Here is a 15394-nt window from a genome sequence, read left to right on the forward strand (position 1 = left end):
GCCAGCTAATTTTTTTATTTTTAGTAGAGACAGGGTTTCACTCTTTTGGTCAGGCTGGTCTCGAACACCTGACCTCAAGTGATCTGCCACCTCAGCCTCCCAAAGTGCTGGAATTACAGGCATGAGCTACCATGCCTGGCCTGTTTCTCCCATTATTGAAGACCTTAGTTGGTGCCTTCTACATGGGATCTTTTAAATTTAGAAAGTAAAATCCTTCTGCTCATCCTTAGCAGGACGGTTTTCTCTTTTTAAGTCACCAGTAATTTCCCGGGAACCCAAGAAACTCAGGTTAATTCCTTTATAGTTGTGATTATACCAGTGAATGCGACCTGGCTCACAGTGCAGTTAATACCACAGCCCTGACCTTAGCTGGGCAGTGCATAATTAAATCCCAAGTATCCTCCATTGCTTAAATCCATCTTCTGACTCACATAGCTCATTATCTTTTTGGAGTAATGCATTAATTCTAGGCTTTTGCTTTTCCAAGTGGACATTTGCATATTTCAGCGGTTCGGAAAGTATATCAAAGTGCCAAGTGACACCTAATGGCCCCTCGTGTCTCTCCTAGTTTGGAGACTTACTCTTTGAAGAGGAGGTGGAACAGTGTGCCAACCTGTGTCACCAAGTCCTGCACCACTGTAGCAGCAGCATGGATGTCACCCGGAGCCAAGCCTGCGCCACGCTTTACCTCCTCATGAGGTTCAGTTTTGGAGCCACCAGTGTAAGAGTTCAAACTAGATGAGTGACCTGGAATCGGGAGAGAAAGTTAATGCATAGCATCAGCTGAGAAAAAAAAAATAAGGAAATTTTGCAGTATTGTACAGTATTCTGTCCTGTGAGAATGAAAAAATGGAGTATGTAGGTAGATAGCAGCTTTCTTTTTTTTTTTTGAGATGGAGTTTCACTCTTGTTACCCAGGCTGGAGTGCAATGGCTCAATCTCGGCTCACCGCAACCTGCGCCTCCTGGGTTCAGGCACTTCTCCTGCCTCAGCCTCCTGAGTAGCTGGGATTACAGGTATGCCCAGCTAATTTTTTGTATTTTTAGTAGAGACGGGAATGTTGACCAGGATGGTCTTCATCTCTTGACCTCATGATCCACCCTCCTTGCCTCCCAAAGTGCTGGGATTACAGGTATGAGCCACCATGCCTGGCCCACAACGTCCATTTTAATTTGCACCTAAAAGTGAATTTATCAGATAAATGCAGTGGTCCCTTATCAGTATGTTTCTAAAATAGCCAGGGGCTCATGCCTGTAATTCCAGCACTTTGAGGGGCCGAGGTGGGTGGATCACTTGAGGTCAGGAGTTCAAGACTAGCTATGGTCAACATGGTGAAACCCGCATCTCTGCTAAAAATACAAAAATAGCCAGGTGTGTTTGCACATGCCTGTAATCCCAGGTACCTGGGAGTCTGAAGCAGGACAATCGCTTGAAGCTGGGAGGCAGATGTTGCAGTGAGCCAAGATTGCGCCATTGCACTCCAGCCTGGGCAACAGAGTAAGACTCCATCTCAAAATATTAATAAAATAACCAAGTGCAGTGGCTCATGTCTGTAATACCAGCACTTTTGGAGACCAAGGCAGGCAGATCACATGAGGCCAGGAATTCAAGACCAGCCTGGCTAATATGGTGAAACTCCCATCTCTAAAATACAAAAAATTAGCCAGGCATGGTGGCACACACACCTGTAATCTTAGCTACCCAGGAGATTGGGGCCCAAGAATCACCTGAACCCCAGAGGCAGAGGTTGCAGTGAGTCACGATTGTGCTACTGTATTCCAGCCTGAGACCCTGTCTCAAAAAAAAAAAAAGAAGAAGAAATGGAAGAATATTTTAGATTAAAAGTTATCATCTGTGGGGAAAAAATACAATAGACAGGTTAGAATTCAGAAAAGTGTTTCCTGTTTCTAAATTCTGACTAGCTAGTGCCAGAATGACCCATGGAAGAGAATTTTAAATGATCAGTGTCATCTAACCTGAGTTTTATTTTAATATTTTATCTATCTATTTATTTATTTATTGAGACAGGGTCTTGCTCTGTCACCCAGGTTGGAGTGTGTGGCACAATCATAGCTCACTGCAGCCTTCAACTCCTGGGCTCAAGTGATCCTCCAACTTCAGCCTCCCGTGTAATAACTGGGATTATAGGCACAAGCCACCTTACCCAGCTAACTTTTTTTGCATTTTTCTTGAGACAGGGTTTTGCTGTGTGCTCAGGCTGGTCTCAAACACCTGAGCTCAAGTGATCTTCCCTCCTCAGCCCCCAGAAGTACTGAGATTATAGGCATGAGCCATCACGGTTAGCCAAGACTTGAGTTTTATTCAAAGCTATGAAGACTTTAGAGTTCAGCTTTATTATAGAACAGTCAAGTTTGCTTTAGATTTTGATATGTTCTTTGGCATTTCCATTTGTGGCCATATTAATGAGTATGCTCAAGTGATATTAAAAAATAAATTGGCCCATGGAAGTAAGTCAGCCTCCTCTGAATACATTAAGGATGATTATTTAAAAGGCTTTAGGACATTCCTCACGGCCCCTTTAGATAGCCATATTTTTTCATGGACCCATTTTCTTTCTTTATGGAAAGAAAGAAGAATCCAAAAGCTTACCCAGAGTTCAAAATCTCAGAAATGCTGACTGCAGAAGTTCCCTTATTTATTTATTTAGAGACAGGGTCTCGCTCTGTCACCATGGCTGGAATGCAATGGCATAATCTCAGCCCACTGAAATCTCTGCCGACTGGTTCAAGTGATTCTTCTGCCTCAGCTTCCTAAGTAGCTGGAATTACAGGTTTACATCACCACACCCAGCTAATTTTTGTATTTTTAGTAGAGATGGGGTTTCACTGTGTTGGCCAGGCTGGTCTCGAACTCCTGACCTCAAGTGATCCACCCTCCTTGGCCTCCCAAAGTGCTGGGAGGCCAAGCTGAAAGTCCCTTTCTTTAAATAAAGTTTAAATAAAGTCCCAAGAAGAGACTCTTGGCACAAAAGGATATACCGTATCCTCAGACCCAACTTTCTAAGAATCTTCCAGCTTGTAGCACAAAGGCAGCACAGTCCTCAATGAAAATTTAAAGGGAGCCTGACAGATGTATGTGAGAGCAATGTCCATTTAAACAACAATATGAATCTTGTGCAAAGTGTAGTTCCCATTTCATTGAGAGAAGGGGAAATGATTAAGACAGGGGTAAAGGAAACATTGACAAGGTATTTGTGTCTGGTCATGCTGCCTTCAGTTACCTACTGTACTGCTAAGTGCTTCTTATTCATTTCATCTTTTTTTTTTTTTTCACTGATGTAGAACTTTGCAAGAGTAAAGATGCAAGTAACCATGTCGCTGGCATTTTTGGTGGGCAGAGCACCAGACTTTAATGAAGAGCACCTGAGAAGATCCTTGAGGACAATTTTGGCCTATTTAGAAGAGGACACGGCCATGCAGATGACTCCTTTTCCCACCCAGGTACACTGAAGCACATACATGTCTCATGCATGAGTTTGGGATCTGCCAACTATTACATATGTATGTATGTACATATAGATGCGATTTATATAGAAACATACTCACATAACATTTGCAAGCATTTATTGTCCAATATGCATGTGCTGTCACTGCTCTGAGAGGTTAAAAAGAAATACGTCCACTATTGTCCCCAAACTCAAGATGCTAACAGACTATTTGGAGGGCTCAGTTTCAAAACAATTAGGAGTCAGTACAAGACAAGTGATACATAAGTGTCAACTGTGTGGTAAGGAACTAAATGCTATGTAAGGTTAGAGGAAGAGAGGACATGATTAATAAACAATCTGGTGGCCAGAAACGCCTGTAGGGAGGGATAAGATTAAAAGGCTAACATAGGGTTCAGCTAGGCAGGGGGCAAGTGAGGGGGAAATTATAAGTAGCTGGGAGAATGAATTATTTGTGTCTGAAGGGTTGGTAAAGGGACCAGCTTGTCTGGTAAGGGGTAAGGAAGGGCCAAGTTCAAGAGAGCTTCTAAACAAGGTTGTCCTAAGGAAATTTGTCCTAAGGGCAATAATCTCCTCCGTGTCCATTACAATGACCATGGAACTCTAGCCTGTCCCGTTTATCTTTTAACTCCAGCTCCCAGCCTGCTCTATAGTAGGGTCTTAATTAAGTGAGAATGAATGAATGGATGTTTTCTTTTTTTCCCTTAGTCTGAGAACCCTATTTATAAAGTCTCTCTTGCTCTCTCAAGCAATGTTGCATCCTCATTCTTGGAACGTTTTTCCTCTCCTCTACCTCAGATCCTTCCTCTCTCATTTAATCTTGACCATACTCCTTTAATTTCATCATTTATGAAGAGATATTCACCAACAAGACCAATCAAAATATGGACAGTTTAATAATGGTCTTCAGTGCCTTCACCCAATGAAATGACGCTAGTGGTAGGAATTTTAGGAGCTCTGGCAAGCTGGCAGAGGGGAGGGGGGATAAGGCAACATACTGTAGCTGAGTCACCTGTCACAGGCTACAGGTCAAGACATAGTCTCTCATTCTTTCTGTACTGCAGGCTCCCCTATCCCTCCACTGTTGGCTTTATTAATTAAGAACAAATGATTATAAGAGGTTCTAAAATCTCTGAAGCCCTGAGAAGATCTAAGAGGCTTCTGAGACATGGAACCCAAGCTGAGGTCCTAAGCTGCTTCCTACTTGGTATAAAAAGCCCTGATATTCCAGAGTAGAGTTTAGAACTTTTCAGTTTACAAATAACTGAAACTGGTTGAAACTAATTTAAACAAAAACGTTGGAGAAAGACATAGTATGAGGATTCAGGCAGATTTATGGATTTCCAGGGCCAACACACATCCAGGCCTTAGAAGCACCTGGGCTGGGGAAGATGAAAACTACAGAGTCAGGTCTAGGTGACTCTGCCACCCCTCGTCTCTGCTCCCCTCTGATCCAAGCCTTCCCATGGCTTCCCCTTGCATTTTCAATGTAATCCTAACTCTTCATCTGGGACTACAAAGCCAAGATTATTTCAAGGCTTACTCTTTTTGCAGGTGGAGGAACTTCTCTGTAATCTGAATAGCATCTTATATGACACGGTGAAGATGAGGGAATTTCAGGAAGATCCTGAGATGCTCATGGATCTCATGTACAGGTAAGCTTTCCTGACACACAAGGGCCATCACTTTGGGGTTGAAGATTTGTCACTGTGGAGTTCTTACTGATGCAATGATCACAGGTAACATGGATATAGTGGTTTGTGTGACATTTGAATACTATATAGAAATTAAACATTCAGAGTGGGTTAATTCATATGTAAATTTTCAGAAGGATTCCCTAATTTAGAGTGACACATTATTTAATAACACTATCTTCTACTTAACACGGAATCAGAGAAAAGAATAATCAAATGTTATAGGAATTATTTTCTATATGGTTTTCTTCCAATTATATTCAGAAATACACAGATAGTTTTACTTTAAAAATTATTTTTTATACTGTAGTTTAAAACTTGGTCTTCCAGTCCTTGTTCGGGAGAAATTACTTACAGAGGCAAAATTGTTCTGATGCACCATCATACAAAGGGCAGTACTTTTGTCTTCTGTTTTATTTTGAGAGAAATGAAAGAAAAGGCAGAAAATTGCCCGAGAGCCATTAACATAGACATCATGTTATCAGGTATTTTTTCCCCCGTAAGGCTTTTACTAAGTACTATTTCTTGGATGTCAGCACACCTTAAACATGTAATAAAAATCAAGGGACTAATATATGTTTCTTTCTCTCTGATTTTTCTGGAAATGTAGGGTGAAATCTCAGGTGGAGGGGTGCGGGGAACTCTTGGGGAGAAAAAAAGAAAAGGTCACACACAGTAGAACGGTGTCATTAATCCATTGTCCTGGAAACTACTTTTCAATCTGTCTTCAGAATTGCCAAGAGTTACCAGGCATCTCCTGATCTGCGGCTGACCTGGCTCCAGAACATGGCAGAGAAACACACCAAGAGGAAGTGCTACACGGAGGCCGCCATGTGCCTGGTGCATGCCGCTGCCTTAGTGGCCGAGTATCTGAGCATGCTGGAGGACCACAGCTACCTGCCCGTGGGCAGTGTCAGCTTCCAGGTGGGGTGTGTGCAGCTTTTCCCTTAGAGCAGTGGTTCTCACCTGGGCGATTTTGTCCCCCAGCCCCAGGACGTTTGGCAATGTCCAGATACATTTTTGGTTCTCACAATGGGGGTGGGTAGGTAGGTGCTTCTGGCATCTGACTGGTAGAAGTGAGGGACGCTGCTAAACGTTCTGCAGTAAGAGAGCTCCCTCGACAAAGAATTATCTGGCCCCAAATGTCTGTAGTACTAAGGCTGAAAAATCCCAAGTTCATATATTATATTTGCCTCTTCTAATTGCTTTTGCATCATTGTTGGTTTTTGTCTTTTTAATTGTTGTTTACAATAATGGCACATAGAGTCAATAGCACTTTAGGAGACATTTGCGACACTTTCACATGTATGGCTTCATTTGAACTTCCCCATAAAGCCGTGAAGCAGGTAGACAGGGAAGGCATTATTACTCCCACTTTACAGATGAGAGAACTGAGAGAGAAACTTTTCTAAGGTCATTTAAACTCTTTTTCAATGACATGTAGTTGACATACTATACTGACATCTGTGAAAGTTTGGAAAACATTGGATAAATGATTTTCCTCCCGGCCCATTCGTTTGATTCCACTCTCTGACTTTGTAGGGACCCACTCTCCAATCCAAAATCAAGAAAAAAATCAAAGTCACCTGAGAAGGGAAACAAAAGGCTGAATCAGTCCCTTCTTAGGATAAGCTGAAAATTACCTCCACTTGGCAAAAAGAAATTGTCTGCCAGACCTAAAAGCTGGCTCAGATGGGGATGCTCAGTGGCCATTTACAGTGTTCTTATTGAATAGTTTAATACAGGCTTTAGAGAGAGAGAAAAAAAAAACACAATGTTGGGTACTTCTTTTGTAAGAAACATAATTTTTGGAGATGCCCATCCCTGAAACCATGAACAATATAGCTACAGTAATAGAGTGTTTTTCAAGCCAGACTCACAAAGTCATTTACAAGGGTTTGTATTATTCTTGTTTGAGTTTACATGACTGACTTTATGAAAAGCTTTGTTCTCATTATTGTTCTTCGACACAATTTTGTGATGTTGTATGAACCAGAAAGAAGGAACAATTCAAAGTAGCTTTCCCCGGCTTAGAGAATAAGTCACCGAAACAAGGCTGGTGGAGCCAGGAGCTTCTGGTTTCCCAGAACACTGCAAAGTTGGGTATTGCCTCCTATGAATAGCTCTTCCTTTCTTATGGTCCTCAAGAACAAAAGTAGTTATTCTGTGATTTCAAGCTTGGAAAATGAATTTTCTTCTTAATTCAGAAATGTGTGTTATAAAAGGTGATAATTAAATCTCATCCAAAAGCATAAAACGAATACCTGATTTTAAATCACATAAAAGTATACAAGAAAGTTATAAAAGTTATTTTAGATATATCTGCTTTTCTCAAATTTATTTTGGCCATTAGATATTATCAAGAGTAAATATTATAGTACCACTCCTTCAATTCCCAGGAAATTGTAAGGTTTAGCACTTAATATTGTTTCATTTGCTATTTTATAATTCTTTCGTGCCTTTTTCCTGTGACTGTATTTTATTTAACATTTATTACTTAAATATCAACTGCATTTCATTATTGACTTTTATATTTAGTAAGCCTTACTGTCCTAATTTTACCTAGAATTCAATTGATTTGCTAAGAATGACTTGCCAACGTGAGACAGAATCATTATTATACAATCAACAGAAATATTTCACATTATCCCACCATGGGGATACAGCTCTATCTGTTCACATATCTTTACTCATTGATTCCTTCTTTTAGAGAATATTTATTGGATACTTATCCTGTCCTCATGAATGTTACATTCTAACCAGAGAGACACCATATAACTAATTATCCCATTCTTTATTTAGTTATAATAATGAGAAGTACTGTTATAAAGAGGCACAAGATGTTGTGAGCATTTATGGTCCAGGCCCTGAGGGTCAGGGAAGGATGAAGAAGGAGAAAAGGAAGGCAGAAGAAACTGCAGTGTGAAGCCTTCATGATGTACGGGAAACATTGAGTTAGGTGTTCTCAGCTACAGAAGAGAAGCCAAATTACATTAATGTGTATGAGTGAATTCTTTTCCTCTCAAATGGGACATACCAAATCAATTTGGAAATGTAGCTGGCAAGTGAATGAACACCCAACCCAGACTGACAGAAGGTAAAAATGGAATTTGTCAGCCTGTATAAGCGATGTGAGCCTGGAGTAGCACCTGCCATACTGGACCTAGGGGTCAGCAGAGCTCAGTGTCATCACCACTTCCCAACTCTGCCATCTTTTATGTCAGCTTCACTCTTCACAGGCTTCCTATACCACAGTTTGGGTTCACATCTCTAGGTACAAGTCTAGGAGAGAAGAGAGATGCCTCCTTTCTAGCAGTTGCAGAGAAAGCCTTAGTGCATCTTATTGATCCTGATTGGGTCCTGTGCTCATCCCTGGACCAGCCATAATGGCCAGAGAAATAGAGTGCTCTGCTTTGCTGAGCCAGAGCACAGGCCCACACCTGGAATGATGGGTGATTTCTCCCCTGAAATCAGGATGCTTTACTTTATAGAAGAAGAATTCTAGACAGCGTTAACAATAGCTGTCCGGTGTTGATTTTGCAAATGCTTTTTGCTTTGATTTTCAACCTTGTTCTGTTCCAATGAAATTGAGCTTTTGGAAAATATTTACAAACTAGAGATAAATAAATCTGTGCAAAGAAAACTAACTTTGAGGTCACTGAATTCCAAGAAACTGAGATCACTGAAATTCTGTGTCCCAGAGTACCATATTTATTTCACAGCTGTAGATATGGACACATTCCTAGATACTGCTGTTACTTGTACCTCCCTGATTCTGAAGCCAAGAAAGTCTGTAGAATCCTTTTCCTCTGACTACAGCTAATGAAGCTACATAGCTTCAAATCTGTTCCTCTCATGTGGAAAATTGCATACAACTCTAATAGCATTCATATCCTCGGTTTTAAAAGCTTTCGAATGAATTTCCTGGACCTTCTGTTATCTCCAGTTCACAGAAACATAATACATAGGCCAGGTTTGGAAGAAAGGCTGGCCACAAAAGGCTTAGAGAGCCTCCTCCTATATTCCTAAAACCACATTACCATATTGTATGTGAAGGGATAGGGCTATCTACGACAACTATGTCCTCATTGATTGCTAAGGTTGATTCACTTGATCTTGTTAACCAGGCCAGAAGGCAGACAGCTTTTAGTTCACAAGCCAACTCTGATCACTTAGTAGCGACTGACTGGAGCACTATACTGAAGAATTTTGAAACTATATCCAAGCTCTGGAGTAAGAGTGCTACAGTTGATTAGTTATGCCTGCGTGATTACAGCAATAGGAAGAAGTAGCATGTGTGCCACCTATTTATAATCCCTAGGCTGGGAAGGTTTTCCATTTCTTTAATTTTCCATATGCATTTCTTCCATAGCTATGAGCTAAAAAGAAAATGACTCTTGACCTGTCACATACTCACTGCCAGACCCAGTGCTAGGGTGAGGAGGTACTGTCTGTCAGGGTCAAGCAGGTACAAGATCAGTACCTCTGTGGCTCTAAAAGTGAGTACCTCTCTAAATTTTATATCTTGGGTTTCTCATTTGGTTTACCCTAACCATGGTCTCTGCATGCTCGGCTAGAGGCTCTAAACTCAATGGTTTATGTAAAGGAAAAAATGCATGTGAACAAAACCTTCAGGGAAAAAAAACACAGTAACTGCTGCAGTGCTGTGAAAACTTCCCTAATGAAGACAGCCTCACTTGCTGTTGTCATGTATCATGGCTATTTATCTGAAAGTCAACCCCACATAGCCACGTTCTTCAGAAAAACACCACTGGGAGCCAGAGGTTCACTCAGTTGGTGAAGCGGGGTGTCTAGTTAATGTTAATTGGCCTTTGCCTTTTGAAAACCAAGACACCAGCCATATGTCCCTTAGGGTTGTTTCGCTGAAGTAACTCAGCTGTTGTGACATTGAGGTGAGTATCCTCTATACAAAATCTCCTAATGATTAAAAAGAAAAATGTGAGGTTTGAAGACCAGTTGCTCAGTGCGCCCCTTCTAAATAAATGGCAGACAGATACTCCCGGGGTAGAATTGCAGACCTAGTTTAATCACAGCCTTGGTAAAGATCTGAACACCAGCTTCCTCATTCCCCTAGTCTGGGTTCCTTTGGTCTCTTACTAGTCTGGTCGCCCTGTTCTCCAGGCTTATACTGTGGTCTCTTTCAGAATATTTCTTCCAATGTGCTGGAGGAGTCTGTGGTCTCTGATGACACGCTATCGCCTGATGAGGATGGAGTGTGTGTAGGCCAGTATTTCACCGAGAGTGGCCTGGTGGGCCTCCTGGAGCAGGCTTCAGAGCTCTTCAGCACGGTCAGTGCCCAGAGGGCATCCTAAGGCCTGGCCTCCCTCACTCCAGCTGGACTTGGGGTGCCGGAAACACCTAGTCTTAATGGAGCAGTCAGCCCCACTTCCCGAGGACACATGCCAGGGTGTGCAGGGCAGGGGATGGGCCTGGGAGGACTTGGATATGTGCAAATTGCATGAGCTCCCTAAGGGAACTGAGACATCCTTTCATCAGAGTGCTGATCTGGCCTTCACTGCATGCTCATTGGCTGGGCAGCAGTTTCACAGTATTATTTCCATTTAATAGGGGTGGAACTAAGCCACAGAGAGGTGAAATGGCTTGCCAAGGGTGACACAATAAATGATGAGGCATGTTCTCATTCCTTCATTTTTCCTCTCAGAGACAAAAAACTGGGGAGCAACCACTGGGAGAAGAGAGAAGGAATAAACAGATAGTGTCTTCCCTCCTAGCCACTGTGCAGTCTGTGGGATCATCACAGACCAGGACCAGCTTAGAGAAATGTGGGCACAGAAACCACTGAGACTCCTCTGGTTAACTTAATCTGGACCTAAATGCTCTTAGTATATATACTAGGAAAAATGTAGAGAGAGATGAAGTCATTGAGATTCAGGGCAAAGAGGAAACTCCGTCTTCTTTTCTTTTTTCTTTTCCTTTTCTTTTTTTTGTTTTGAGGCAGTCTCACTCTGTCATCCAGGCTGGAGTGCAGTGGTGCAATAATGGCTTCTGCCTTCAGGGTTCAACAGACTCTCCTACCTCAGCCTCCAGAGTAGCTGGGATTACAGGCATGCACCACCACACTTGGCTAATTTTTTGTATTTTTAGTGGAGATGGGGTTTTGCCCTGTTGGCCAGGCTGGTCTCAAACTCTTGGCTTCAAGTGATCTGATCACCTTGGCCTCCCAAAGTGCTGGAACTACAGGTATGAGCACCACATCCGACCTGTTTTCATTTCATTAATCTCCCTCCTCTTTAAAATTTTAAGCCAAGAAAGTATTCAATACTTCACTATATTTAGCTGATCCAATTTCATTTTCATATATACTATACTAATCCTTATTTTCTACCTTTTACTTCCAAGTTTCCTGTCTACAATTTTATGTATTTTAATTATTGTTTTAACTATCTTCTCTCTATTTCTGCTTTCCTTTCAGGATTCAGAAAATGTCTAATATACTCTCATATCTCCTCAAACTCCAGAAAAATAAATTAGAATCCTACTAACTCATACATTCAGCATCTGGCTAGAGGAGGACCTCTGATGAAATCTGAATACACTAAAACTGTCTTTCTGAATTGTGATTAGTCCCTCCTACCAAACTTCTCTCCTGGTTTTTGTGTTTGTTTTTGTTTTTAAGGCAGAGTCTTGCCCTGTCACCCAGGCTGGAGTGCAGTGATGCCATTTTGGCTCACTACAGCCTTGACCTCCTGGGCTCAAGCCATCCTCCCACCTCAGCCTCCTAAGTAACTGGGACCACAGGAGCATGTTACCATGCCTGGCTAATTATCTTAATTTTATGTAGAGATGGGGTCTCCCTATGTTTTCTAGGTTGGTCAAAACTTCTGGGTTCAAGTGATCCTCCTGCCTCGGCCTCCCAAAGTGTTGGAATTACAGGCATGAGCCACTACACCTAGCCAGTGTGTTTTGGTATTTTTCCCCCCTGAAAGCTCTTCTCCCTACTTATCACCATACAGGACTACTTACAGAGCTGTCTAGTTCAGTGTGAAGGCTACCACTGTCCCCAAAATGCTTAGATATCCCTCTTGCCCCGTAAAATACTGTGATACAACAATAAGTTCACTCTCCAGCATATTGTTTAGACAATGACCTTTGGTTGCTCTTCTTAAGTTTCCAGTGGATTAAATTCTCTCTGATGCTCTTCTCCTCTTTCCAAGGGAGGCTTATATGAGACAGTTAATGAGGTCTACAAGCTGGTCATCCCCATCCTAGAAGCGCATCGAGAATTCCGGAAGCTGACCTTGATTCACAGCAAGCTGCAGAGGACCTTTGACAGCATTGTCAACAAGGTAGCAGGGGGAGCCTGGCTAGCAGGTCCTGTTACCTGGAGGCAGATGACCCTGTCCTATAGCTGCTTAGCTGTCCTTCCTCTCTAGGGTGTCGTTTACCTTTAGCACAATGCTTTTGCTCTCACCTGTCAATCAGAAAAGGGCTGGAATTCCTCCAACAGAGGACCAGAATTCCTAATGTGAAAATACACAGTTTGAGTTGCTTTATAACCAGAAAATATGAGAAACTCTCTAATTTACTTAAAAGAAGGCCCAGAAATCTTTCATGGGATTTCTTTTGTTGTTACTTCTGAAGTTTATTCCATAAACATTAAAATTTTTTAAGGAGCAATTTCTGTTTATATCAGCCACAGGAGTAAAATGCTTCGTGACACCATGAAAGACCCCTGCCCTTTGCAACTCAATGGCTCCTCAGGATTACATAACTAAGGGAGGTTTCTATATTCCTCAGGATCACAAGAGAATGTTTGGAACCTACTTCCGAGTTGGTTTCTATGGATCCAAATTTGGGGATTTGGATGAACAGGAATTTGTTTACAAAGAGCCTGCAATTACCAAGCTTCCTGAGATCTCACACAGACTAGAGGTAAGAAAAGTGATTCTGTGTGCTTGAGCTTGTACTGTTTACAAAAACAAGTTAGAGTGGGTCATTACCAAAAATAAACAAATAAGTAAAAAGTTAGAGATTCTTCATTGATCTCTACATAAAGTTTTACCCTTTGCATTTATAAAAGACAAAGTAGAAAGGTATTAGCTGTGATCATGAGGTAATGTAAGATTTTGATAGTTTTTCCCCTAAGATTCTGTATATGCTTTTCATAGTTTGTAATTTTATATGGTGAATATTTATTTTCAAGTTCTGTGCAAAATTCAATCAAGGTCACATGCTTTCTTATCACTCTTTCCAAATGTTAGTAGTTTATACTAGTAGAGAGAGAGTAATACAGTTTTCCGTCATGAAGGTTATCATCTTGACTTTGAAGTCATCTGGCCAAATGACTGAATCAGCCCTAGACAACAGCGAGGCCATCCTTTAGGTATCACTGAATGCCATCTGGGGTCATTCTGATGTGGAGCTACTCGGCAGTAGCCATACCATGGGCCGTGGCCAGCCCAGCTCCAACCTGCCAGTGACATTTGGTACATAATGTAACAGAAAAATGTAGCATATCGTTAGAGGCAAAGCTGAAAGCATGGAGAAAAAGAGAAACAGCCTAGAGAAAAGTCAGGAGAAAGAAAACACAGATTATAAGGGTCAAACACTAAGAACTCAGTCAAAGGTGCCTCCCTGAAAAAAACCTTCTCAAGCACTTTTGGGGATTTGGATGAACAGAAATTTGTTTACAAAGAATCTGCAATTACCAAGCAGGACTGGGGTCCCTTGACCTGCTCACAGTTAACCAAAGATTCACTCCTTAGGCTTTCATTGCTTTTCATTTGTACCCTCCTGTGAGTGTAAAACTTCAAACATTTGTGTTGCCTAATGGCTCCTTAGACTCTCCATCCATGCCAGAAAAGACAAGAAGGTTTATCCTTACTTGACTCCAAGAAGCCATTGCCCAGAGTGGCTGGGTGAGTTGCCCCAAAGTTGTTTAGCACATGAGAAAAAGAACTAGCCATTGAACCCAGGCCACTTGGTTCCCTATATTGTTCCCCTACTTAGAATTAAAGGTATGTATTGTACCTTCTTGTGCACTGACTTGCCACAATATGGGAAGCCTGGTGACCTCCAAGTTCCCAGGGTACAGAAGGTGAGAAGCAGAATGTGGTACCCCAGGAGATGCCTCAGGAAATATAGTGATGTTAGTTGAATTAGAGGCCAAGCATACATCTTATAAAGAAGTATATACCAGTTGATAGTGCCATTTTTATTTTTGTCTCAGGAATGCTGAACTTTGCTCATTAGCTCAGGGTACTGTCAATAATCAGTGAGCATCATTCAACCTTGTACTTGTTCCAAACTTATTTCACTTCCAAGAAGACAAAAAGTTACCTTATGTTAAAATAACCTTGATAAACTATTGGTTCTTCTTACCTAGGCATTTTACGGTCAATGTTTTGGTGCAGAATTTGTGGAAGTGATTAAAGACTCCACTCCTGTGGACAAAACCAAGTTGGATCCTCACAAGGTATAAAAAAATTTACAAAAAGTAATGGTCAGGCTCTGAATCCCTTCATTCTACCCAAGGATACATAATGATCTCATCTATCTGGACTCTCCAAGTCACTTAAATGCAGCCAAACCTTTTTGTCTAGAGTTCAACTCAGATCTTAAAGAAAAAATACTCAAAGGCAGGAATCACGATAGGAGCTACCACTTATTAAGCACCAACTGTGTACCTGGAACTGCATTAGGCCCTTTATATACATCATTTTATTTCAGCCCTTGGAAGTAGGTTTTGTTGTTCCTATTTTGGAGATGAGAAAACTGAGACATAAAAGAGTCAAGCAACTTTCAAGGTTATGCCACTGGCAGAGCCAATACTCAGACTTGGGGTCTGTTGCTTCCAAACCCCTGCTCTCAAGCACTGCTCTTTACTGCCTTTTTATAAAGCCTTTAAATTCTCCATTTTAAACGTGAAAAAGATGCAAATTTCTCACTGACAGCATTTAGTGGATTCCTTCTTTAGGCTGCAATTATTCCTTCCATCAGCCAGCTACAAATTTGGGTGTTTCTAGAACCTGTTAGCTTGAAAATAGGAGAAAATAAAACTAATAATAATAATAATTATTATTATTATTATTATTATTTGGGAGTTTCTGCAACACCACTTAGATTAAATAATTCACTACAGTGACTCACAGAATTCCAAAAAGTACTCTATTTACTCTCAGAGTTTTATGATAAAGGATGCACACCATTTCTGTGCCTCTGCTTATGGCTTCCTGGCTCATCAGTGTGTTCG

General features: G+C 41.4%; 1 protein-coding gene across 7 annotated transcripts in view; it reads left to right on the plus strand.

The window, feature by feature from the left end:
- Positions 1-15394, plus strand: part of DOCK8 (dedicator of cytokinesis 8) — a 251124-nt gene that overhangs the window by 212565 nt on the left and 23165 nt on the right. For all 7 annotated transcript variants that reach the window (XM_078367972.1, XM_078367967.1, XM_035275978.3 and 4 more), the window contains 8 exons: positions 569-721; positions 3303-3461; positions 5021-5121; positions 5892-6084; positions 10326-10469; positions 12357-12488; positions 12940-13074; positions 14528-14617. In XM_078367972.1, coding sequence (XP_078224098.1) covers positions 569-721; positions 3303-3461; positions 5021-5121; positions 5892-6084; positions 10326-10469; positions 12357-12488; positions 12940-13074; positions 14528-14617 — 1107 coding nt within the window. The remainder of the gene's footprint in view (positions 1-568; positions 722-3302; positions 3462-5020; positions 5122-5891; positions 6085-10325; positions 10470-12356; positions 12489-12939; positions 13075-14527; positions 14618-15394) is intronic.

This window comes from Callithrix jacchus, chromosome 1, assembly GCF_049354715.1.
Source record: "Callithrix jacchus isolate 240 chromosome 1, calJac240_pri, whole genome shotgun sequence".
NCBI lineage: Eukaryota > Metazoa > Chordata > Mammalia > Primates > Cebidae > Callithrix > Callithrix jacchus.